This window comes from Rhipicephalus microplus, chromosome 5 (genome assembly GCF_043290135.1).
Source record: "Rhipicephalus microplus isolate Deutch F79 chromosome 5, USDA_Rmic, whole genome shotgun sequence".
Lineage (NCBI taxonomy): Eukaryota > Metazoa > Arthropoda > Arachnida > Ixodida > Ixodidae > Rhipicephalus > Rhipicephalus microplus.
In genome coordinates this window covers 184802431-184826944 of record NC_134704.1, presented here as the reverse complement: position 1 = coordinate 184826944, position 24514 = coordinate 184802431, and the positions used below count along the sequence as shown (strand labels likewise).

Here is a 24514-nt window from a genome sequence, read left to right as displayed (position 1 = left end):
CCGACAATTAGACGAAAGTTGTCTGCCATCGAAGATGACCAGGGTAGCCGGCTAGACAGCCATGCTACATTTTGGACTCGCTCACCATCTTTGACTCGTTTTGCTTCACTAAGCCACCGTAGTTTTTCTGAAGCCGTCAGAGGTCGTCTCTCAGCCCACGGCGGGCCTCTGGGAAGGAGATTACAAGTCGTCCAATTGCCCTAAATCCCCCCCCTGCTGCCGCAACACGTGAGCAACGACGGTGAACATTCTGTCGAGAAAACGGTGACTGCCCACCTCACTGTGATGATTGATAGCTTTGAAGTGACAGCCTTAGTGGACATGGGTGCAAATTTTTCCATCATGGGTGAACGAATTGCAGACGAACCCAAGAAAGTCAGGACGGAATGGACGGGCCGTTTTACACGAAATACTGGAGGCCAGATAACGACAACCACGGGAAAATGGACAGCAAGGCTCACGATTGAGAATTTGAATTTTGTAGCCACTTTCCTGATACTACCGGAGTTCTGTAAACTTCTGGTATGGGGAATGGACTTTGTAAGGGAGTACGGTGCTGTGGTCAACATACGCGAAGGTGTGATTACATTCGCTGACATGTCTGTGAACCATGACCAAGACCAAGGACCAACGGTGTTACGTGTGGTCAACGACGACGTCTGCGTGTCACCACTGCCATGTAGTCTTGTTTTCGTGTGTTGCGGCGTGCACTGTAATGTTTACACTATAGCCGAATGCATCACTGTCCTTATTTTTTGCCAAAACATTGCCCTCCCTCACGGCATTGTCAGCTTAGTGGAGGTGCTTCTGACTAACTTACCGAACGAGCACCGGCACATCATACATTTCAACTCGTACTGACCATGCGCAGAAAGTTGCTGTTCCTCGCTTCAAGACATCAACATATTTCCACTCATTCCTGCCTAAAACTTGCAAAGAATGGAAGTACCTCCCACAATCAGTGGCACCCATCACCTTGCCTTGCAGTTTTAAAACATCGCTCCATAACATACTTGGTGTTGGAAATGTAAACATTTGATTTTGTTGTTAGTTTTCATGTATATTCTACTGGCTGTATAACATAGTTGCAGTTGATAATAGTTGCTTTCCAGTGTTTAATAATGTTCTAGTGTCTTGTCTATGTATTCTTTTTTAACATAGTTCGTCAGCGCCCGCTTCCCCCTGCAATGCTGTAAACCCTGGGAGTACAATAAATAAAATAACAAAATCAGTAAAGGCACTGCTGTGGCACACCTCGAGAAGCTCGACTACTCTCACAGCTGTCTTGTTATAAAAGGGGACGACACGGTTCGTTCCGCACTGCATACACCACCAGTCGACATCGGCCCAAGTTCAACACCTGCTAAATATGTCGTTTTATGAAGCTGCTCTAACCAGTTATAGCACCGCATGTCCTCGACGTCACGAATTGGTCTAACGCCTCTTACTAAACATCGTAGTATTACGGATGATAATGCACGACCAATCCGACAGAACTCATATCACGTCGCTTAGAAAGAACGTGAGGTAACACTGCAGCAAGTCGAGAACATGCCACAATATTATGTAATCCCACCAGCGAAAGGTACTTGGACATCACCGGTGGCACTTGTGAAAACGAAAGATGGCAGCGAGAAGACAGTCGAATTCAGCACTACAGCAATGCGCGCAAGGCAGTGGCAGCGGCGTCAGGATCTTTCTGATGCGACCTTCGCACCATTTCAGGCGTAAACACTTCTTCAGCAGATGCACGGCCGAAACAAAAATACTGAGTTCTAAAGAATGTCCAAAAGTTCGCAGAAATAATTGCCACCCTCCACTCTTTCACGTTATTCAATTACCTTATATCTGCCCCGCCGCGGTGGTCTAGTGGCTAAGGTACTCGGCTGCTGACCCGCAGGTCGCGGGTTCGATTCCCGGTTGCGGCGGCAGCATTTCCGATGGAGGCGGAAATGTTGTAGGCCCGTGTGCTCAGATTTGGGTGCACGTTAAAGAACCCCAGGTGGTCGAAATTTCCGGAGCCCTCCACTACGGCGTCTCTCATAATCATATGGTGGTTTTGGCAGGTTAAACACCACAAATCAAATAAATCAATCAATTACCTTAACTCTATAAGGAAAAGTTATTTAGGAACTTAGTGCGAAATATTTTAGTTAGATTTCAGATGCCGCAAAATATTCCCGAATTCATGAAAAGTTCTTGCACGAAGACAACAGGTATCGTGCTATTGTAAGAATTTTTTCTGAAATACTAACATTGTAAAATAATGTTTCCTGTACAATTATTGCCACGTCTTTATAGAGTGCGCCAGCAGCCAGTATGCTCTCTGCGGGGTTGCACCTTGCGGTATTTTCAGGCTCTGACGTGGTCAGCATGTTTACTAGACCACGCATGTCCCTGATAAACCACGTCAGAACCCGAAATTGCCTCAAGGTGTGGCCCCACACAGCAAAAACCGGCTGCTAGCACGCTCTCCACAGACATGCCAGCGGCTGCGCATAACCTACCTGGTGCACCTAAGAACCACTTTCTTTGATTAGAAGTGCAGGCAAAGGCATGTCCTTGTGAGCCGATGACATACGTGAATATAAATTAACTAGTGGAGCCTACACCTCTATGATTCGTTGCCACTTGGCAACTTTACTGATTGCGACAATTTACGCGAAGCACCTGCACTTTTACCACGAAATTGTTTTATCCCGGTGTCCCCCATGCCTCCGCTGACGTACATTGGTCGCGGACGTAGTGTTGGCAAATTTATGCTAAAGAATACACCGAAAAAAACTGGCCTGAATGTAAATGTTACACTGTAAATGTCACCGAAAGACGATAGTCTTGCGTCTGGAGAGAGTGAACAAAACGTCTAGAAAGAATCATCATCAAACGCCGGAAGAAGAAGAAAGAAGACTGCTGCCTGGAGCGAGCGCGTGCTACTTCGCTTCTTCTAATAAAACGTCTTCGTTCGAAGCAGTCCCTGGTCTCGATCGTCTTAATAATGGTGCCATGAACCGGGATACCACCTCCTCGCCGGCAAGAAAGGTCAACCTGCCACGGAGCAGCAGAGAAGAAAACGGCGGAGGAGCAGAGGATCGACCTGGATCGAGCGACGAGACCACGGTGGACAGTAGGAGCATCAGAACGGACGATTGACAAGTAAGCAGTCATTGTTAACCGCCTAAATATGAGCAAAGAAGTGATAACGAAAAAAAGGAAAGCGCTTCGCTCCCAGATCACGCGTCTGATTAACGCAGCTGAGCAGCAAATTAATGATGGAGCTAACCAGGAGCGGCTGCTTACAACACAGGTGCAGATCAAAGCAATAAGTGACAGTCTCAAGGGGGCGAACGAGCAAATGGAAAAGTTTCTAACAGAAGACAATGCCTAAGCTGAATTCGAAAGCGTCATAGAGTACGACATGAAATTAACGACGATCTTATCTGCAATAGAAATCAGACTTCGACATCCTGAACAATCAGATTCAAGCGATAGGACAAGGCAGGTGACACCCTCAAGTACAAGACAAGAAGCAACGGAACTAGTTAAGCTACCAAAGCTTGAAATAATAAAGCTTGGGGGAAAAACTTTGGAGTGGAACCGCTTTTCGTCTCAGTACGAGTCGGCAGTTCACCTGAGAACGAACATGAGCAAGGGACAGAAGTTCAATTACTTGTTAACATCAATAACCGGAAAAGCTTCGGCTGCTATTGAAGGACTTCAGTACTCGGCAGAGGAAAATTATGATGACGCAATCAAAATACTGCTGAAAACGTTCGGCAATCGAGAACATTCCATTGAAATGCACATGAATGAGCTATTGAGTTTGGAGAGAGTGAGGTCTGTTCAAGATACCGACGACTTAAATAGGCTAGTACAGAAAGTGCAAGTTAACATATTGGCGCTCAAGTCACTAAAAGGGAAAACCGAGAGCTATGCGCCGAGGTTGTTACCGGTACTGAAAAGAGCACTTCCACCAGAATTATCAGTGCAGTTCAAGTCAAAAGAGGCTATGAGAAACAGCTCAGCTTCAGAAAACGGCGAGCAAAACAACGCAACGGGAAAAGCGTGTGAGGAAAACCTGGACAGGCTCATGTTATTCTTAAGAGAGCAAGCGGCTTTTCATGAAAAAACACAACGTGAATTAGAGAGGATAACTGCAAAACCAAGAGAGAACCGCGGACAGATGCGCACAACTTCAAGCTTCTATAGCTCAGCGGACAGAACATGCTTATTCTGCAAGCAGAAAGCCCACGCAACCGAAAACTGTCGTAGGAGCATTCCAATGGATGAAAAGAAAACTATACTTACCGAAAATAGAGCATGCTTCAGATGCACGCGACCAAACCACACTGCACGCATTTGCAAGGCCCAAGTAAAATGCAAGCAATGCAAGCGACGACATGCCACGTCAGTGTGTAGAACGGTGATGCAGAAAACAAGGGCAGAGCTGGTCTCAACAGCGCAAGCCGAAGGGACGACGTCTACGCTACACGCAATCGAAAATATCAAGCACAAGTTTGTGCTTTTGCAGACAGCTGTAGCGTGCGTAGAAGGAGAAACATGTGGCCGACATTGCCGTTTGTTATTAGACAGCGGAAGTCAACGTTCATTTATTGAAGCGAGATTAGCGAAAGAAATTGGTGCGAAGGTGTTGCAGGAAAGGCTGACGATTGGTTCGTTTGGAGGAGACGAAAAGGTCAAACTAATGAACGTGGTGCAAGTGACGGTAGGATCACGAGAAACAAGCACGACAACAGTGATTGAAGCGTTACAAGTCGACGTAATCTCGCACAGTTGTATACCCACTCCAACTAAGAAACTCAGCGATAAAAGGAAACAGCTAAATATGCAAGTGGCTGATCGCAGGACCAAGACGACTGCAACAGATTCTGTAGAACTACTGATCGGCTCAGACTATTATTGGGAATTCTTTACTGGTAGAACTCAAAGAATCGAGGACAGACTGATGGCTGTAGAAACTATACTGGGATGGGTACTGCAAGGGCCGTCAGAGCAAAGCAAGACAAAACTAACACATAATCAAGCAGTCATGGTTCTGAAGGTCGAAGCTGCGGAGACAGAACTCCAGCAAGAGCTACAGAAGTCCTGGAGCCTGGAGTCAATGGGGATCACAAGAAATAGTTTGGATAACACCGGAAATGAAATGGTCGAAGAATTCGAGCACAAGATTGTACAACAAAACGGTCGCTATCAAGTCAGCTTGCCATGGAAACAGGACGTAAACTTGGAAACCAACAACGAAAATGCGATAAAAATACTACAGCAACTGACTAAAAGGCTGCAAAAAATTGAAGACATGCTGTATCGCTACGACAAAGCTATATCAGAGTATATGGCATTAGGAGTAGCAGAGCAGGTCCAAGAGCCATCAGAACAGCCAAATGCACTTTGCTACTACATGTCACATCATGCGATCATTAGAGAGGACCGAGCCGCAACAAAGGTTCGAGTAGTGTTTGACGCCTCATCACATTTTCGAAAAGGCATGTCTTTAAACGAGAACCTAGAGGCAGGACCCAATTTGAATGAGGACATGCTATCGCTGCTCATTAATTTCCGAAAAGAAAAGGTGGCGTTAGTTGGAGATGTTGAAAAGGCATTTCTACAAATCTCTATACATGAAGAGGATAGAGATGCAATGAGATTTCTGTGGTGGAAGCATGACGCTGAAGGAAGGTAAATTAATGAAGTGAAAACATGGCGCATGACAAGAGTAACGTTCGGAACAACACCAAGCAAGAAAAAATCAGTACAAGCATACAAGCTGCATGTATTTGCCGACGCGAGCCCATTAGCAGACGGAGCGGCAGCATACTTGATAGCAGTATATCACGATGGCTGGTAACAGCAAAAAGCCGCGTAGCTTTAATTAAAGAGCTGACGTTGGCACGACTTGAACTGATGGCAGCGGTGGTAGCATCAAGATTATGCGACTACATCAAAGGTCACTTCAACGAAAGGTTTCAGGAAATACACTGCTGGATGGACTCGATGATTGTGCTGCACTGGATCAAGGGAACAAGCAAAAGAGATCCGTTTGTTGCCAACAAAATCGCAGAAATAAGGGAAAAAACACTTCAAGCAAGCTGGTCATTCTTTCAAAGTGACGACAACCCTGCTGACCTACTTACACGAGGAATAAGCGCAAAGACATTGATAACGTCAAAGTTATGGTGGAACGGTCCCGAATGGATAACATCACTGGAAAGGAACTTAGTAAGCATAATTGGCACAAATACAGACGTGGAAGATCAGCATAAAACACAACGTCACCAATGCATGGGAAGAGCCGAAATTACGCCAATCTTGGAAATCGAAAGGTATTCATCATACGGACGGCTTACAAGAGTGACAGCATGGGTGTTCAGATTCATAAACAACACAAGAAAGGAAAATTACAAAGGGCCTTTGACAGGAAAAGAGCTAACAAATGCAGAGAAATACTGGATAAGACAGACCCAAATATCACTGAGACAAACAAAGGGTGAGGCCTATTCAAACAATCGATCATTTGAAATTAATGGACACGAAGTCTATCTTGATGACGATGGAATCATCAGACAGAAAGGATGATTGCACTACCGCCAAGAATTCAACAAGAACGTAATAGTAATTCCAAAGGATGAGCATATCACAGAACTGCTAATACGTCACGTGCAAAAAATGGTATCACACGGAGGACTTCAAGTGACGCTAGCGCAACTTCGAACTAAGTTCTGGATATTGCAGGGTAGACAAGCAGTAAAAAGAGTTCTAAACAGGTGTGTCGTCTGCAAGAGGCATAACTCCAGACCGGCGACTCAAGACATACCTCCACTTCCGGCAGACAGAGTCGCTGAAGCAGAGCCATTCAAAGTTACGGGAGTTGACTTCACAGGACCTCTTTACGCAAAGGACAAGAACCAGATTGTGAAGCAATATGTACTGATATTTACCTGCTCGCTAACAAGAGTAGTACACTTGGAAGTTACCAACGATTTGTCATCGTCAAGTTTTCTACAAGCATTCCGACGATTTACAGCTCGACGGGGAATACAAGCAGTAATATACTCGGACAACGCCAAAACATTTTAAAAGCTGGAAAGGAAATCAACAGTATGCTTGAAACAATTAAAAACGAGGTCTTAAAGAATTACTGCAGTGGCCAACAAATTCAATGGAAAACGATAGCCGAGTGCGCGCCATTGTGGGGAGGATTTTACGAGCGCCTCATAAGAAGCTTGAAGACGTCGATGCGAAAAATAATATTGAAAAGCACAGCTTCGGTTAGAGGAGCTACGCACTATTGTGGCAGAAGTTGAAGGAACACTCAACAATCGACCATTGACTTACGTATATGGAGAACCTGACGAGCCAATGCCACTAACGCCGGCAGACATCATAGGTGGACGGCGACAGCTTCAAGACGGACAAACAAGACTGTACAACGGTGACATTGAAGACGCATGGAGACGCAGATGCAAACACGTGCGCGCTTGGTGGAAAAGATGGCATCAAGAGTATATCAAGTAAATAGGAGCTACGGTCAAAGCCAAGACACGGCAAGCAAAACCACTCTCACAGGGTGACATCGTGTTGGTTCAAGACAAGGCTTCAAGAACATTTTTGATAATGTGCCGGATTGAAAAACTCTACCGTGGGCGAGACGGAATAACAAGAGCTTGTCTCCATCGCACAAACAAAAATGAGCTTCTAAGAAGATCGGTGAACCACTTATACCCAATGGAAGGTTGTTTCAAATAGCCCGCGAGTGCTTATCACATTTCGAATTGGGCGGGCAGGAGCCTATAAAATATCATCATCAAACGCCGGAAGAAGAAAGAAGGCTGCTGCCTGGAGCGAGCGCGTGCTACTTCGCTTCTTCTAATAAACCGTCTTCGTTCGAAGCAGTCCCTGGTCTCGATCGTCTTAATAACGTCTATTTGGGTATTCTGCAGACGCTGCGTTACAGTGTTTGGAGCGTGTGGTGGAGGCGAATGAGAGCATCTAGGCACGTTAGACACAAGTGCCATCTGGCAGTTATCTTCAAAAACAAAGGCGTGCAGCCCAGTCTCGGAGGGGATAAGGTGTAGAACGCAAAGAGACGCGCAGGTGTCACCGCCGTGACGTCGTAGCAAAGCAATGGAAACACCTTTTTGAGCATCGCGTTGCGCTATCAGCGCAGCGCGAATAAACGCTACATTCCTTAGAGTTACTTGTGTGTGCCTTTTCTAGTGTAAAGGCGGATATAGAAAACATTGAAGCTTTGTTGTGGCGTCTGAGATATGTGCAAATGTTGTTTTTCAATTGACAATCGCACATCTATGAACGCTAAACCTTGAGCAATATTGGTGGGCGCTGCAGATAGCGTTGGTCGTTTGGGGCCGCTTGAAGTATCGTTAGGGCAGACAAACAGACAAAAGTACAGACAGGCAGACCGAAATTTTTTCGTCGAAGGTCCTCAAGAAAGACTATCGTCTATAAAATTGACCCCGTGTCAGCTTGTTACACTGCAAATGTCGTCGAAAGACAATAGCCTTGCATCTGAAGAGAGTGAGCAAAACGTTTATTCGATGTTCTGCGCAAGAAAATCGAGAACTGCGAGAACGAAGTGCGCGCGCGCCGTGCGTGCCCGTCTTGCAGGTAATAAGGTGTAAAACGCAATATGACGGGTAGGTGCCACCACCGTAAAGTCTTAGCAAAGCGTTGGAAACACTTGCCTTTCGTGCAAGTGCTTCATGATCAGCGCAGCGTAATGAACGCTACGGTCCTTAGAATTACCTATGTATGCCTTGTCTTGTAAAATAGTCACGTGAGAGTAAGGGTAGCCCCAAGACCGGGAGGCTCATAGAAATAGACGGAGATCCGCTTATTTGGCGGATTTGCGCCCACTAAACGAAAGCAGACACATCGGCTTAGCGGGTGGCGAACAGCGTGTTCGACGGCCGTCGGGGAACAGAATGTCCCACCGGATTGCAAGGCGCGTTCACCATCCGAGATACAGTCGCCGTAGCATCTGGCGTTATCTCGTTATCAACGAATGGTCGACGTGCGGGCCCCGATCTTCGCAGATGAATCGCGGTGCATCCTGGACCACGGTAAGGCGGCGTACCGGCGGTATCGGCATGCGCAACACTATCCGCGATACGCTTCGCGGCATTGCTCCCCTCCTCAACGTGAGCATCGACACGATGCTTTGTTTAAAATAAAATTAAAACAAAAGGACAACCTGTGCGAAGGTAAATGTCAAATAAGCAGGAATCACGCACGCATAAACAAAACAAGAGATGCAAACAGGGAGCGTCTCTAGCGCGCATGATAGGGCTTCATACGGGCGACGTGTACCACTTCTTGTCGTGCGCGGCGTCGTTGGGATGAGCTAGCCCCATCAGGGACCACTTCTTAGTCCGCTTCACCCACTTGACGGATGACTTCGTATGGGCCGAAATAACGGCGCATGAGTTTTTCACTTAATCTGACGCGGTGAACGGACGTCCAAACCCAGACTCTGTCACCTGGCCTGTATGTCAAATCACTTCTCCGCAGGTTGTAGCGTCTTGCGTTGTTTTGCTGTTGGTCTTTTATGTGCAGACGAGCAAGCTGCCGGGCTTCTTCTGCGCGCTTAAGGTAGGCGGCCACATCTAGGTTGTTTTCATCAATGACAATAGGCCGCATGGCGTCCAGGGTAGTAACGGCATCCCTCCCGTGGACGAGATTAAATGGTGTCATTTTAGTGGTCTCCTGCACCGCTGTGTTGTAGGCGAAGACCACATAAGGCAGAATTAAGTCCCAGGTCTTGTGTTCTGTGTCCACGTACATAGTGAGCATATCGGCAATGGTCTTGTTCAAGCGTTCCGTGAGACCGTTTGTCTGCGGATGGTACGCAGTTGTTCTTCGGTGATCTGTATGACTGTAATGTAAGATTGCCTGAGTAACATCAGCCGTAAACGCCGTTCCCCTGTCTGTTATTAGTACCTTAGGTGCGTCATGACGGAGGAGAATTGATTCGACAAAAAGTTTGGCAACTTCTACGGCTGTGGCGTTCGGAAGGGCCTTAGCTTCAGCGTATCGGGTAAGGTAATCAGTGGCCACTATGATCCACTTGTTACTGGATGTTGACGTGGGGATAGGTCCAAGCACGTCCATACCAATTTGTTGGAATGGTCTCGACGGGGGTTCAATTGGCTTGAGAAATCTAGCTGGTTTTCTTGGAGGTCTCTTCCAGCGCTGACATTCACGGCAACTCTTGACGTACCGCGCAACATCTGAGGAGAGGCGGGGCCAGTAGTAGCGCTCTTGAATTCTGTGGAGTGTGCGTGTAAAACTGAGGTGGCCTGCAGTGGGTTCGTCATGTAACGCTTGTAAAATTTCTTCTCTGAGGCTGTTTGGGACAACAAGAAGGTAAGCTGCCTTATTCAGTGCGAAGTTCTTTTAACGACCACCCCGTTTACGACACAGAAGGAGGATATTCCACGCTTGAACAGTGCAGGCGGTACGGAGGCCTTTCCTTCGATGTAGTTGATCAACTGTTCTAGGATCGGGTCTGAGCGCTGCTGTAATGCAAAGGTGCTGCTGCTGATAGCCCCAAGAAAGGCATCGTCGTCTTCATGGCTTGGTGGTGCGCCGACAGGGGCTCTTGTGAGGCAGTCTGCGTCGAAGTGCTTACGACCAGACGTGTAGACCACCTTCACGTCAAACTCCTGAATCCGTAGGCTCCCTCGACCGAGGCGGCCAGAAGGGTCTTTCAAACTGGCCAACCAGCACAACGCATGATGGTCCGTTACGGCCTTGAAGGGTCTGCCATACAAGTATGGGCAGAATTTTGAGGTGGCCCATACTATCGCAAGACACTTCTTCTCAGATGTGGAATAGTTCATTTTCGCTTTCGACAGTGAGCGGCTTGTATACGCGATGACGCACTCGCAGCCCTTGTGCTTCTGAACGAGAATGGCACCTAAGCCGATGCTGCTGGCGTCCGTATGTATCTCAGTATCGGCATTTTCACCAAAGTGAGCCAGCACCGGCGGCGACTGTAAACGTTGTTGAAGTTCTTTGAATGCCTCACGTTCCGCAGCTTTTCATTTAAAAGGGGCGTCCGACTTGGTGAGCTGCGTCAAAGGTCAGATATGTGTGAGAAGTTCTTGACAAACCGCCGGTAATAGGCGCGCAGTCCTAAGAATCGGCGAACTGCTCTCTTATCTTGCGGCTGAGGAAATTGTGCGATAGCGGCTGTCTTCTCGGGATCTGGTCTTATGCCATCTTTGCTTATAACATGGCCAAGAAACCGTAGTTCTTCATAGGCAAAATGGCAATTTTCATGCTTCAGTGTCAGCCCTGATGACTTAATTGCGTCCAGTACCGACCGTAGCCTTTTCAAGTGGTCGCTAAAGTTGGAGGCGAAGACGACCACATTGTCCAGGTATGCAAGACATATTTTCCACTTGAGGCCTGCCAGTACTGTGTCCATTAGACGCTGGAAGGTTGCTGGAGCGAAACAAAGTCCAAATGGCATCACTTTGAACTCATACAATCCATCCGGCGTGATGAAGGCGTTCTTTTCTCAGTCTCCTTCATCAACCTGAATTTACAAATACCCTGTCTTCAGATCAACGGACCAGAAGCACCTTGCATCACTAAGACAATCTAGGGTATCGTCGATCCTTGGTAAAGGGTACACGTCCTTTTTGGTTACACTATTCAACCGACGGTAATCGACGCAAAACCAAAGATTTTCGTCTTTTTTTGACAAGGGCGACTGGTGCTGCCCATGGGCTTTTCGATGGCTAAATTACATCGTCGTGTAACATTTCCTCAACTTGCTCTCGGATGGCCTGACGTTCACGTGCCGGCACACGATAAGGGCTTTTATGGAGAGGGCGGATGTCTTCTTGTGTTATGATTCGATGCTTTGCCAGAGACGTTGGTCGGACCTGTGAAGAAGTGGCGAAACAGTCGTCATAACGTCGAAGAAGGTTCTGGAGCAGTTGTTGCTTGCATTGAGGCAAGGAAGGGTTAATGCCGACTGACAGCTGCGAGTTGTGGGTCTGTGGGGTGATGGTCGCTGGATTCGAAAAGGCGACGGTGTCACTGACTTCCGCGATTTCATCGAGAAAGGCAATGGTCGTGCCTTTGGCCAGGTGACGGTTTTCTTGGCTGAAATTTGTTACAGCACTGGGCCCTGTTCATTCCGAAAGTCCGCAATGCCCCTTGCGATTGCGATATCACGGCCAAGCAAAAGCTGTATGTTCTTCGACGACGCCATGGGCATTTTCGGCAGCACCAGTGGTTGCGGGGATTAGGGTCATTGATCGGGGTGGGACGCTCACGTCATTCTCGAGCACACGAAGGGCTGCGCGATTATGTGGTGCCGACTATGAATTTATGACTTCATCCGAGGAAAGTTTGATGGATCTGGACGCCAGGTCAATAACCGCGTGATGTTGAGTGAAGAAGTCCATACCGAGAATTACGTCACGGGAGCACTGTGGGAGCATCAAGAAAGTCGCAAGTATGTGTGACCAACGAAGGTCACCCTTGCAGTACATCGCCCCGATGGGGTGAGAAGGTGGCCTCCCGCTGTGCGGTTCTGTGGGCCGTCCCAAGCTGTCTTAACCTTCTTCAGTTGTGCTGACAATGGCCCGCTGATGACCGAATAGTCAGCCCCTGTGTCATTCAAGGCAGTTACTGGGTGGCCGTCGATAGATACTTCAAAATCAGTGGCACGTGGGCTGGAGTTGCGCGTTGGTTTTGGCCGCGAAGCGTATTGCGGATAGTGTTGCGCTTGCCGATACCACCGGCACGCCGCCTTATCCTGGACCACGATAAGGCGGCGTGCCGGCGGTATTGGCATGCGCAACACTATCCGCAATACGCTTCATGGCAATATATACATACAAAATAATTACGTGTGTTTATGATGCCTGAAATTTGTGCAATAATTGATTTTTAATTGACAGTTGCACAATTGATAATTACTGAACCTTGAGCAATATCTGTGGGCACTGCGGATGGGGTCGGCCGCTTGGGGTATTGGCTGGTCACTCTAGTGTCTTTTAGGGTGCCGTTAAGGCTGGATAAACAGACAAGTGCACAGACAGACAGACCAAATTCTTGCGTCCAAGGTCTCCAAGAAAGACTATCGTTTTTAAAATCACAAGGCAAGCATATGTCACATGAAATTGAACCACCATGAATGAAGGAAAGCTGAGCAGAGGCCCTTGCAATGCGAACTGCAGAGCGAAAATTGTGGCGGCGGCCGACGTGCTTTTTCAGGGTGGTTGTGGGATTAGGAGGGGATGCCGGCGTCTCGTGCCGTCTGCATCACCACTTGCATGGCCGTGTTCTTGATAACCGGCTGGTGTTCTAAATGGGCAGTTCTAAACAGCTGTTGCACTTTAAAGATGATGCAGTGCGTCAGACACCAACAGTGAGAGATGGTCCTCATGGTTCCGAGCTTAATTTATATCGCTTGAGGTTGAAAGCAGTTTTTGAAAGCTCGATCGTGACGACTTATCCGAAATTGGTTGCCGCTCCAGCTTCGCAGCTTTTCCTTCGGCAATGGGCTGTTGCGTGCTTCGGCGAAGGAAGCATGTACTTCCAAGGCGAGAAGGCAGCGTGTATACAGCACTTAATGCGACAGGCGGTGGTAAGCCGTTCTCGTGAACGACTATCACAACTATCGAAAAGCTGAAGGTGGAGCAATGTTCTCACCGGTGCTCTCCGAGTCAAGAATTTGACGTGCCTGACACAGAAGCTGATTTGGGCTCTGAAATATCGCTTCCTGTTTGCGTTTCGCTTGTGGTAACCTTATCCTTGTCAAGTTTTTGTCGACATGGTCGCAGCCGACATACACGCGTGCTGCTGTGAACAATTCATGTGTGCACGTATCATGACAGACATGACAAAGATTAATTAAGAGGTACTTCATTTGGCTAAATAGCAAAACAAATGCTCTATGTTCCGTACGCCAAACATACTGTATCCATACAAGTAATTAGCCTGTTGATGCGATCACCCGTGGCCGATTCGCGCCATTGCTCTCTTGAATTCAGCTGAATATTTAAAAAGGGCAAAGCTGCAATTTTATTCTGGATTCAATACATAGGGTGTATTGAAACTGTGATTGGCATCCAGGCACTCCTGGATTGGCATCCGCAGCACGTTAGCTCACAGCAAGTGCCGCAGCACGTTATCTCACAATAAGCATGAACTTTAGCTTTTCAAGCTCGTGTATCAGATGGCGGTGTTGGTACCATCCAACGCGTCCGAAGTCGACTCGCGCAGATCGCCTGCCTTATACTGGCGCTCGTTGCGTATGCGCGAGCCTCTGTAGTAGGCTCAGCGTTGCGAGAAAAAGTTCTCTATTCTTCCCTACTTCCGCCTTCGGAAAATGTGACGTAACGGCCTCTCCTCAATTTATTCTTTTCTCTACGCAACCCAGCAAACTCTCGATTTTCAGCGCGCGGTGCTAAGCACTACGCCAATGAGCTTACTTTTTCAGGAGAGCTAACAGCAAGCTATGTATATACATCATACACCGTTTGGCAGTCCTAAGAGCTTCTAACCTATAGTGATTTTTCGCTATCAGAAGCAAGATGGCGCGACAGGCTCGCGTCTGCCTCACTGTGTAGGTCGTCGCCTCCACAAAGCGCCGCCTTCATGGAGCTTTGTCTCTCCATCACGCGTGCTTATCAGACTTGTTTGTATTCGAGAGATGACGAAGGTCACTGTGCGCGCTGCCACGGCTGAGTTTACAAAAAGAGCGCACTGTTGACACACGACGCAGCAGGAATTGCTACTGATTTCATATATGGGGGTTTAACGTCCCAACACCACCTTGTGATTGTTAGAGACGCCGAAGTGGAGGGCTGACCACCTGGCGTTCTTCAACGTTCACGCAAAGGTGAGCACAAAGGGGAACAGCATTTCCGCCCCCACCAAAAGTGCAGTCGCTGCAGCCTGGATTTCATCGCGTGACCTGCAAGGCAGCATCCGAATACCTTATCCATTCAACCACCGCAGTGGGACAAGAATTGCGACTGTGGTTCGCGCTTGTCCTGTGTATACTTGTGCACTCGTTCTTTGCGCGTTTTTTCATATTCGAACACCATGCTTTAAGTGTCTAGCTGTGACAGTTGTCAGCTCGCACATGTTCTGTGTATGCTAATTCCGTGCGTGCTTTCTTCTTGAGGTTAGCGCAGCAATTTTCGAGCTGCTTTCCGTCTTTAACGTGACTTTGCTGTTGCCGAAACAATGCTCCGTAAGCGCTGCACTGGCTCTCAGAAGACACGTTTCGCTCTTGTGTTATACTGATCTTTATATAGGAGGATCAGCGACGTTTTTTTTGCTGATTAGGCTTTGGCCACCTGTGTCATGGCCGATCTCTCACGTCGGATTTTTGGCAGTACTTGAAGATGACGGGTCGCCCAACGATATTACATTGTCAGTGAAAGGTTGCCGTCACTTGGCGCGATAAAACGTTCCTTAACATGATTCGGAAGGCTCACTTTCACACTTGCCTTTAAGTGACCGAGTGCGTTTGACAAATTTTTAAATATAAGAACGAATTTTCACTTCATCAGTGTGGTCACTGAAATTGGTGATCAATACCATCGTGAATAATATTATGATGGTAATAATTTATAATAAGGCGCTTATTAAGAGACGTCCCCAAGTTTAGTTACTTAAATATTCGATTTTTACATTCTGGATGTACAGGCCCGCTTTGTACTGGGTGAGGCTCCCGGCTTCACTTCAATTCTGGGCTTTGTGCACATGGACCCAAAGCAATTTCGTGAAGTGCCCGTTGCGGACCCCCGGAACACTATTGCGGGCATCAGCTACACCTCCGGCACCACGGGTCTTCCCAAGGGTGTCGAGATCACGCACTTCTCCTTCGTCGCGAACATAGTTCTGTCCAAGTATGTACTTTTCGCATCGTTAGCATTATTTTTAAAGTGCCCGCACATTGCGTTTCGCTTCGCAATAAACCTATTTGGTAACATCATTGGCCTCGATACGTGCTTCAGGCTTCTGGCAAACTTACGAATTGTCAATTTTGGCCGTGACTCAGATATTTGTTGCTACACTGCAGTGAATATGTTGGAGATAGATCAAGAAACTGAATCTGAGCTCGAATAGACTAATGGTATATTAGCGTATTTTACTGGACACATAAGTCGCTATGTGAGCATTTTTGAGCACTTCTCTCGAAGCATCAACAAGTAGTCAAAAGGCAAAGGCAAAAGGAGAATGCTATGGTAACATAAGCATAGAAGCAATGCACTTGCACACCCAAGATACGAAGACAGTTACTGTAGCAGACATGTTTTCGACTGACTTCATACACAGAGACAAACAAACCTTTGAATGATATGAGCAAACCCTAAACTACAATAGCATGTCAGCACGGGGGAATACTGAGACAGAGCAGCTTCGACTGGTAGACTGCCACATTGAAGAGGTCGAAAGGATGAATTGTCTAGTGATAGCGAGACGCTGTAAATCACTCACTGCACGCACATAGGTGGAGCCGTATATTCGGAGTTCACGCTACACAAGACTAGTTGCTATTATGTCGAGGAGTTCCAACTCGGTTTGTCGCATTAACGGCTCTGAGTCGGCATTACTTTTTGATTTACTTGTAAATAGCCAGCGTAATGCGGCGTACTGTCGCGGGCAGTGACTAAAGGCGCGTAACAGCATTCTCCTTGAATTCTTCATAATTTTTTGGAACCATCTATTTCTTTGTACCATATTGTAAATGTACCTTCCACTATTTCCAGCGAAAAACAATCGAGGTGTTATGCAGAATGACCCCAGCTTGATGAAACTTGGGGTCTTTCCAAGCTCATCTGAGATCACACTTTTAACGAGCCAAAAAGATCCGATCTAATCTTGAACGCACTGCGTTTCATTGGCTTCGATGAAACATGGCATTGCGTCAGGGACGGCGGACAAAGTCGGGAGGCGTTTTCAGACCAGAGGCACCTTATTTCATTGGCCTGTCGTTCTACTGAGTACAGAAGTGCACCTACGCAGAAATTCTGACAGAACGTTTTAATAAAGATAATTTAATAAAGGCATAGACTGTTTAAATTCATTTAGAAGTTTTTCATGCACACGCTAAGTATCCTTTAAAAAATCTGCATGACAGCCTCTGGGATGAATTAGTTCTGACCAAGCACCTGAAAACATTGCCAGTGCAGTTAAATCCAAGCCCCCACCGGGGCGTCTGCACAAGCAGGCGTTTGGTGTGTAGGGACACCACGGACCCTAGCTAACGGGGTGTTTCGACTCCCTCCCACGCCTAGCCATGCGTGGCTGAGCCGTGCGCGGGGAAAATGGGATCCTGGCGGTTCAGCCGACACTGGATGACTGGACCTTTAAGGCCCCCGGCAAAGGCAACGCACTCCTTGGCCTCGGCTTCACGTAGCGGCACCCCTGTACTGACCCACCCAGGGGAAATCGGCGGTTGCCTTTTCCGATCTGTTTCTTTCCCTCTTCGACCTTTCACTTTCCTTTCTTTCCTTGCAGTCCTGTGGCTTACTTTCTTCAATTACCACTTTTCTTAGGCGGCTTGGGTTAACCCTGTGCAAATAAACAGCCTTGGTTTACGCACATTTGGCTATAGTAGCGGTGCACGGCTGGCGTGTTCATGTTTTCGGTACCTAGAATCTTGTAGCGTCCCCATGTTGGGCTGCATGGTGAGTGGCCACCCCCGCTGCCGAATCGACTATTGATATCATGCACCAAGCATTTCTAGTACTTAACAATCATACCGTTATTAAGCGAGTACGCACCGACGAATTTTTTTTTCAGTCGTCCCCAAGAAATATTCCCCCACTATCATGTTATCCCCAGTGAGGAACCTAACAAAACAACTGAAATCGTGTCCCCCTTCATAGTATCCCGATCGCTGACAGCCACCTTAGAAGTTGGTTATAAACTTACAAAAATGGTACCTTAGTAACCTGCGCTTCGCCGACGACATTGCATTGCTGAGTAACTCAGGGGACGAATTGCAACTCATGATTACGCCCAGGATTTAGAACGCCCTTAATTAGTTCCAAGGTGTCAAGCTTTTTCGTCATTATATCATGATATTTGTGTTTGGGGTCTTGCAGGTGCTTTTAGCAGATGCCGATTGTCCACAAGCAGCCTTCATGACACAGGACGGGCTTTATGTGTTCCATGTCATGCTCTTCGGCCTCTGCGATACGCCGGCCCAATTAGACTGCATGATGAACTCGAATATTCGGGGTTTGAAATGAAATATATGCCTCTGCTACCTCGACATTATCGTCGTCTTTGCACCCGATTTTGCAACACATCTTGTACACCTGAAACATGACCTCAAGTGTCTGAATAATGCGCAGCTCCAACTGAATCTCAAGAACTGTCACTTTGCTGCTCAGAAGCTCACCATTCTCGGTCACGTGGTATCAAAGGAAGGCGTTCTTTTCGACCCGGCTAAACTACGCGCTGTCGCTGAATTCCCCAAACCAGCGACTGTAAAACAGTTACGCAGCTTTGTAGGATTATGCTCCTACTTTCGTCAGTTTGTGCGTAACTTTGCCTCCATAATCGCTCCTTTGACTCAACTTTTAAGCAGTGCCAACTACATCTCGTCATGGTCTTTCGAGTGTGATCCCGCATTTACCAATCTTCGCCGTCTACTGATATCACTGCCTATATTGCGCCAATATGAACCCACGGCTGCAACCGAGATCCATACAGACGCCAGTGGTGTCGGTCTTGGTGCAGTTCTCGCTAAACGCAAGCCTGGATCCCCTGAGTATGTCGTCACCTACACCAGCAGAACGCTTAACAAGGCTGAGGTAAATTACAGTGTTATCGAAAAAGAGTGCTCATCCATACTTTGGGCGATTGTCAAGTTTAGCCCATACTTATATGGCCAAACGTTTGCTGTACTTACAGACTATCATGCCTTATGTTGGTTGTCGTCGCTGACGGATCCATCAGGTCGCCGTACTCGTTGGGTTCAGCGAGTTCAAGAGCATGACATCCGCGTCGTGTACCATTCCGGCCGTGAACATGCCGATACTGACGCGCTCTCGCGATCACCACTGTCCGCTGAAGCTGTCTCTACATCTTTTATAGAACATGCGCCGTCAGCTCTTAACAGAATGTCCTCTGCACAGCGTGACGACCTTTGGATAACTTCACTTCTTCGTATCTGAGGTACCGCCACTTCTAAGCACCCGAGTGATGCGATGCCAGGCTTCGCACTTCACCATTCGAGGTGGCCTCTTGTACAGGCGCAATTTCTCACCAGGTGGCAGGAAGTGGCTGCTTGTTATTCCCTGAAAGCTGCGCTCTACAATCTGTGCATCATTTTATTCCGATCCGCAATGCGCTAACGCTGGTGGCTTGAAGACCTACGAACGTTTACGGAAGCGGTACTAGTTGCATAGGATGTTTACCTTTGTTCGACAGTCTATTCGCGGCTGCTAAGGGGTCAGCAAGGGAAGCAGTCATCGCATCTTGGAGCAGCTCCACTACAGCCGCATGCGTGCCCCGACCACCCATTCGATCGCATCGGAATTGACCTTTATGGACTACTATCAATGACTACATCAGGTAACCGGTGGGCTATCGTTGCTGTAGATCACCTGACACGGTACGCCAAAACCGCTGCTCTTACTTCGGCGACCGCTCAGGACGTCGCAGCTTTCATCCTCCTTCGTTTTGTGTTAGGCCATGGCCCTCCTCACAAGCACCTCAGTGTCTGGGGTCGTGTATTTCTATTCGACGTCATTCAAACACTTCTCCGCCAGTGCCATATTGTACACCGGAGGACTACTGCTTACCACCCTCAGACGAATGAACTGACTGAGCGGTTTAATCGGACCGTGGGTGACATGCTCGCGACGTATGTGGCATCCGAACAACCGAACTGGGACCTGGTTCTTCTGTTTGCGACCTATGCGTACAATACCGCTACCAAAGTCATCACCGGCTTTTTCCCATTCTTTCTCCTGTACGGACGTCAACCATCGCACAGAATTGAAACTGTGCTGCCATACGCACCGATGCATCTGAGAGCATGACCGTGTCTGAAGCCGCCCGTCACGCCGAAGAATGCCGCCAACTAGAGAAGCAGTTTAGTGCGGCCGACCAGCAACGCCCGAAAAAGGCCCACGATGAAGACCACCCTCCTGCCACGTAATTCGCCCCTGGAACCCTTGTATGGCTGTATGTACCACCCTGTGCACCTAGTTTGTCTACGAATCTACTTTCAAATTACCATGGTCTATACCGCGTGGTAGAGAGTACATTGCCCGTCAACTACACTATTGAACCACTTACGCTGCTCGTTGACCATCGTCTGCGTGGACACGATATTGTTCACGTGGACCGCTTGAAGCCGTACTTCAACCTGCTCGTTCCCACCTGTTAGATCGCCAGGATGGCTTCATATTTCTCGACTGCGGCAGTTATTAGGAAGGAATAATGGCAACACCAGGGAACAAGAAGCATCGTTGCAGAGAAAGGCACCACGAGATCGGCGCTCGAAAACCACCATCTTTCTCGTCCTGTGGCTTCTTTGAATCTTCTACCTGCACGTTAGGTTCGCCCAATAAACCTCGTTACATGTGTTATAAACGCTGTCTTCTCTCGGTATCTTTCGTGGACTTTTCAATGCCAATAGCCACACTTGCGGTCCATTGACGAAAAGTACTTCGCGTTATGGAGCCGATTCAGTGCGTCGTCTATTCGTGGGAGAGAATACGCGCCCTTTTTGTGATTTTTTTCAGGCGGCAATAATCGACACAGCAGGGTTTCATCTTTTTTCTTCACTAACACCACGGGGGACGGCCATGGACTTTTAGTCGGCTGGATGATGTCATCCCGGAGCATTTCATCAACTCGTCCCTTTACGCCCTTGCGTTATCGCGTCGCAAACCTGTACGGACTCTGAAGAAGTGGTCTGGCATTTTCTTCGGTTAAGGTACGATGTTTCGTGATTACTGTATGCCGAATTTTCGAAGACGACTGACTGCAATCTTCGTATTGCAGAAGCAGGGTCTTGAGCTGTTCTCCCTAATGGTTCAGAAAACTGGGATTGACGTTGAAAGCTGAAGGAGCGGCTTGGTTGCTCTGAGCATATTCAACAGAATAGGCGAGGGCGAAAGCACTGGTGCCTTCCACAGTTTCTTCGATGTATGCTACCATCGTTCCTTTGTTTACGTGTTTGTACTGATTGCTCAAATTCGTGAGCACAACCATTACTTGGCCTCCCTGCAGTTCTGCGATTTCTCTTGCGAAGCAAATTTTGCGGGTGACCAACAGATGCTGACTGCCTTCAACAACGCCTTCCGAGTCAAGTGCTTTCAAAGTGCCGTCTGAAATGATGACTCTGGAGCGAGGCGGAATGGCGACTTGCTCTTCCAGCGTATTAAAGGCGTGATTCCTTGACGGCGTGCGTGGCGGTAGTGCTTCTTCTGTGGAGAACATTATCGACTTTATTTTTAGGTTGATGACTGCACCGTGGAGGCATAAGAAGTCTACGCCAAGGATGACACCTCTCGAGCAACGCGCTAGGGCTACAATGTCTGCAGAATAAATAAGGCCGTTATTGGTGACGCTCGCTGTGCAGGCTCCTGTCGTCGTTACGAGATCACCTCTGGCTGTGCTGATTTCAGGGCCTTCCCAAGCTGTCCTAACTTTCTTAAACTTCGTGGCGAACGACCCACTGATGAGGGAATAGTCGTCTCCAGTATCGACGAGAGCGGTCGCACTGTGGCCATCGATAAGAACGTCAAAGTCGCTAGTTCGTCGCCTCGCGCTGCAGTTAGGATGTGGTGTCGGGGCACGGCTGCGTCGGCTTGTTTCGTTGCTTTCATGTTGGGTCGTCAGGTCACCTTCGGTAAGTGAGGTTTCATCGTCCGAAATTCGCCTGGTTGGCGTCGTGTTCAGAAGGTTCCGTCATGGTATCGTCGTCGTTGGAGGATTTTCTGTAGTTCGTCACACAGCAACCGCACCTCCAATGGTAGCTTCCCTTAGTTTTCTGGATACGGGCTAGGAGACCGGCCCCACATCGGGCCAGAGTACTGCCGGTAGTGCGGTGACATGTGTCGGCTGGGCGATGGTGAACGGAAAGGAATTCGTGGTGTTCATTGCGCTCCTGTGAGGTAGCTGGCGATGTCACGTGGCCGTTCCTCTGGCTGCAGACGTGGTGCAATGACGGCGCAGCCACGCAGTCCCATCTGTAGGTACTGGCAATGGCGGTATGTGTGCCCAACCTCGTCCCAGTGGTAGCAGAGCGGGCGGTTGTCAGGCGCACGCCAAACGTCGCAGTCCTCGGTGCACTACGCTGGCCCACTGGCGAATGGTAGGAAGTCGGTGGCCCCTGGCGACGGAAGTGCGACAGGGCTCCCACAATGTCGGTGATCGAATCCACTTGAAGCTGCCCCGAAGGCAACAGCTTGTGCAGCTCTTCCTCCATGATTGTTCGTGTAGTTTCACGCCGGTCGTCGGAGTCAATTGCTTGAGAAGCTGCGCAGTCTGGACTAAGGCGAAAATTATACTGTCTGGTGAACATGTCCAGAGTACTTTTTATAGTGGTCACCTCCAATACAAATTCTTGATGGTGTTCAGTGGATTCCTAATCAGTCCCGCAAAAAGCTCCTTTTTGACTCCTGGCATGATGAACCAGTTTTCTTTTCCTCTGGAATTTCTGGGTCTGCATGGCGGAAGAGTTTAGTCATTTCTTTTGTGAAGAACATAGCGTTTTTGGTGGGTAGCTGAACGCAATTTTCCAGCAAAGTTTTAGCGCTCTCTCTGCGGACAACGCTTTTGATAGTGGCCAAGAATCTGGAGTGGAAAATGTCCAAAGTAGTAAAGGTTGACTGCTGGTTCTCGAATCACGTCCTGGTGGCTGTTTCCAAGGCAAATAGACACGCCGCAGCTTGTCATCTTCAGTGCAATCATTGAAGCGGGAGACTCGGTTGAACATTTCAAGCTAGCTTTCCGGGTCTTCGAGGGGCGAACCACAGAAAGTGGGCGGCTCTTTGGTTTGCCGGAGCAAGATCGGCTCCGGTGGTACAGGCGCTGTCTTTGTCACTGCGGTTGACACCAAAGGCTTGGTTTCCCGAGTCTTGTCGGATAGGAGCCTGTACTCTGATGGCGACCCTTGTTTCTTACGGCTAACTTGCTGCTCGTGGATTGCGTTGGTGTCTTCGTGGTGTGGGCTTGGTTCGCGGCTTGACTGGGATGTCTAGTACGCCAAGAAAGCAGCACCTTCACGAGATGTCGTGGGGTCGTGACCTGGCTGAAGGCAGAAGACTGAATTGTCGGATCAAGCTGTTTCTTTGGGTGAACCTGTGCCCGGTAACAAAAAATCGGGTTACAGTAGCAGACTTGCACTGGTAGCGGTGAACGGAGCGTCGGCCGTCGATCAACTCACAAGCGGCGAAGCGCGTCGGCATTTATACACTTGCTATGGACTGTTCTAGCGTTATCGCTAGCGGCGACGTAGGTTCCAGACTAATCTGTATAGTTTGCGCAATAGGCGTGATCTAATTAAAATTATCTACTACAGTCCTGAAGCTTCTTGAAGACTGCAGGCGTGGCTACCGCTGAGAATTGGGTAGCGTACGTATCGGAGTGATAACAAAACTTGAGCAAAGGAACGTGGCAATATCAATACCAAACACTAAATAAACGCCCAAAGAAATACTAGTGCAATCCACTGAAAACGTTCTTCAGGGAGTTAGTTCACGAAATCGTACCAAACAACCAACTGGATATTGCGTGTTCTTAAATATCTGTCAGAGAAGTACCGGCTAAGTGCAGCCGGCAGCTCTTGGGTGACAGCCTGCGTAGGTGAAAGCACGATGTATCGCTTGTCAGCGCTATTCGTGTGAACATCGGCGCAAGGTAAAAGTGAAAATTTAGGTTCATGGACGTTTAAACTACACTTTACAGTTATTCACACACTTTAAATTTGTGTGTACACAACGCAAAAATTGCCGATAGCATGTACACTGACGTGGCCGGCACGATAGACCTATAGTGCTTGCTGGGCCGGGCACTGGGTGAGACCACTCTCTGCACAGTGAGTTGGGATAGTTGAAGTTTCTGCATTTGAGTTACAAACATTTGCAACTGTTACCTGAAGCAAGTAGAAGAATAAGCATGGCCAGACATCCTTTTAAAGCAGGGCGAAATCTAACGACAGCTGTTTCTCTCGCCTCCACTGGGAAACCTTGCAGAGCAATCGAGAGAGCTTATTTACGTTTCGTCAACTTGGAGCCCTAAACAATTTCTGTTAGGAGTGGCATCCAGCTCTAGGCTTACAAACACGGCAACATGATTTCGCAACAGCAATACATGACTGATACGAATATGGCCGGTATAGGCAGGCGCATGCGAAAAATGTGCATTATTGCTGCGATACGTGAACGCACCGCAAAAATTATGTATTGTTGGTTTCTGTTCGAGCAGCATCAATCCGTGCAGTCAAATCAAGCATTTTATATTGAACGACACC

The 24514-nt window shown here is 48.1% G+C and overlaps 1 protein-coding gene across 2 annotated transcripts in view; it reads left to right on the top strand.

Moving 5' to 3' along the window:
- Nucleotides 1-24514, top strand: part of LOC119173603 (putative 4-coumarate--CoA ligase 2) — a 295605-nt gene that overhangs the window by 141583 nt on the left and 129508 nt on the right. For both annotated transcript variants that reach the window (XM_075896290.1, XM_075896289.1), the window contains exon 6: nt 15715-15917. In XM_075896290.1, the coding sequence (XP_075752405.1) occupies nt 15715-15917 (203 nt within the window). The remainder of the gene's footprint in view (nt 1-15714; nt 15918-24514) is intronic.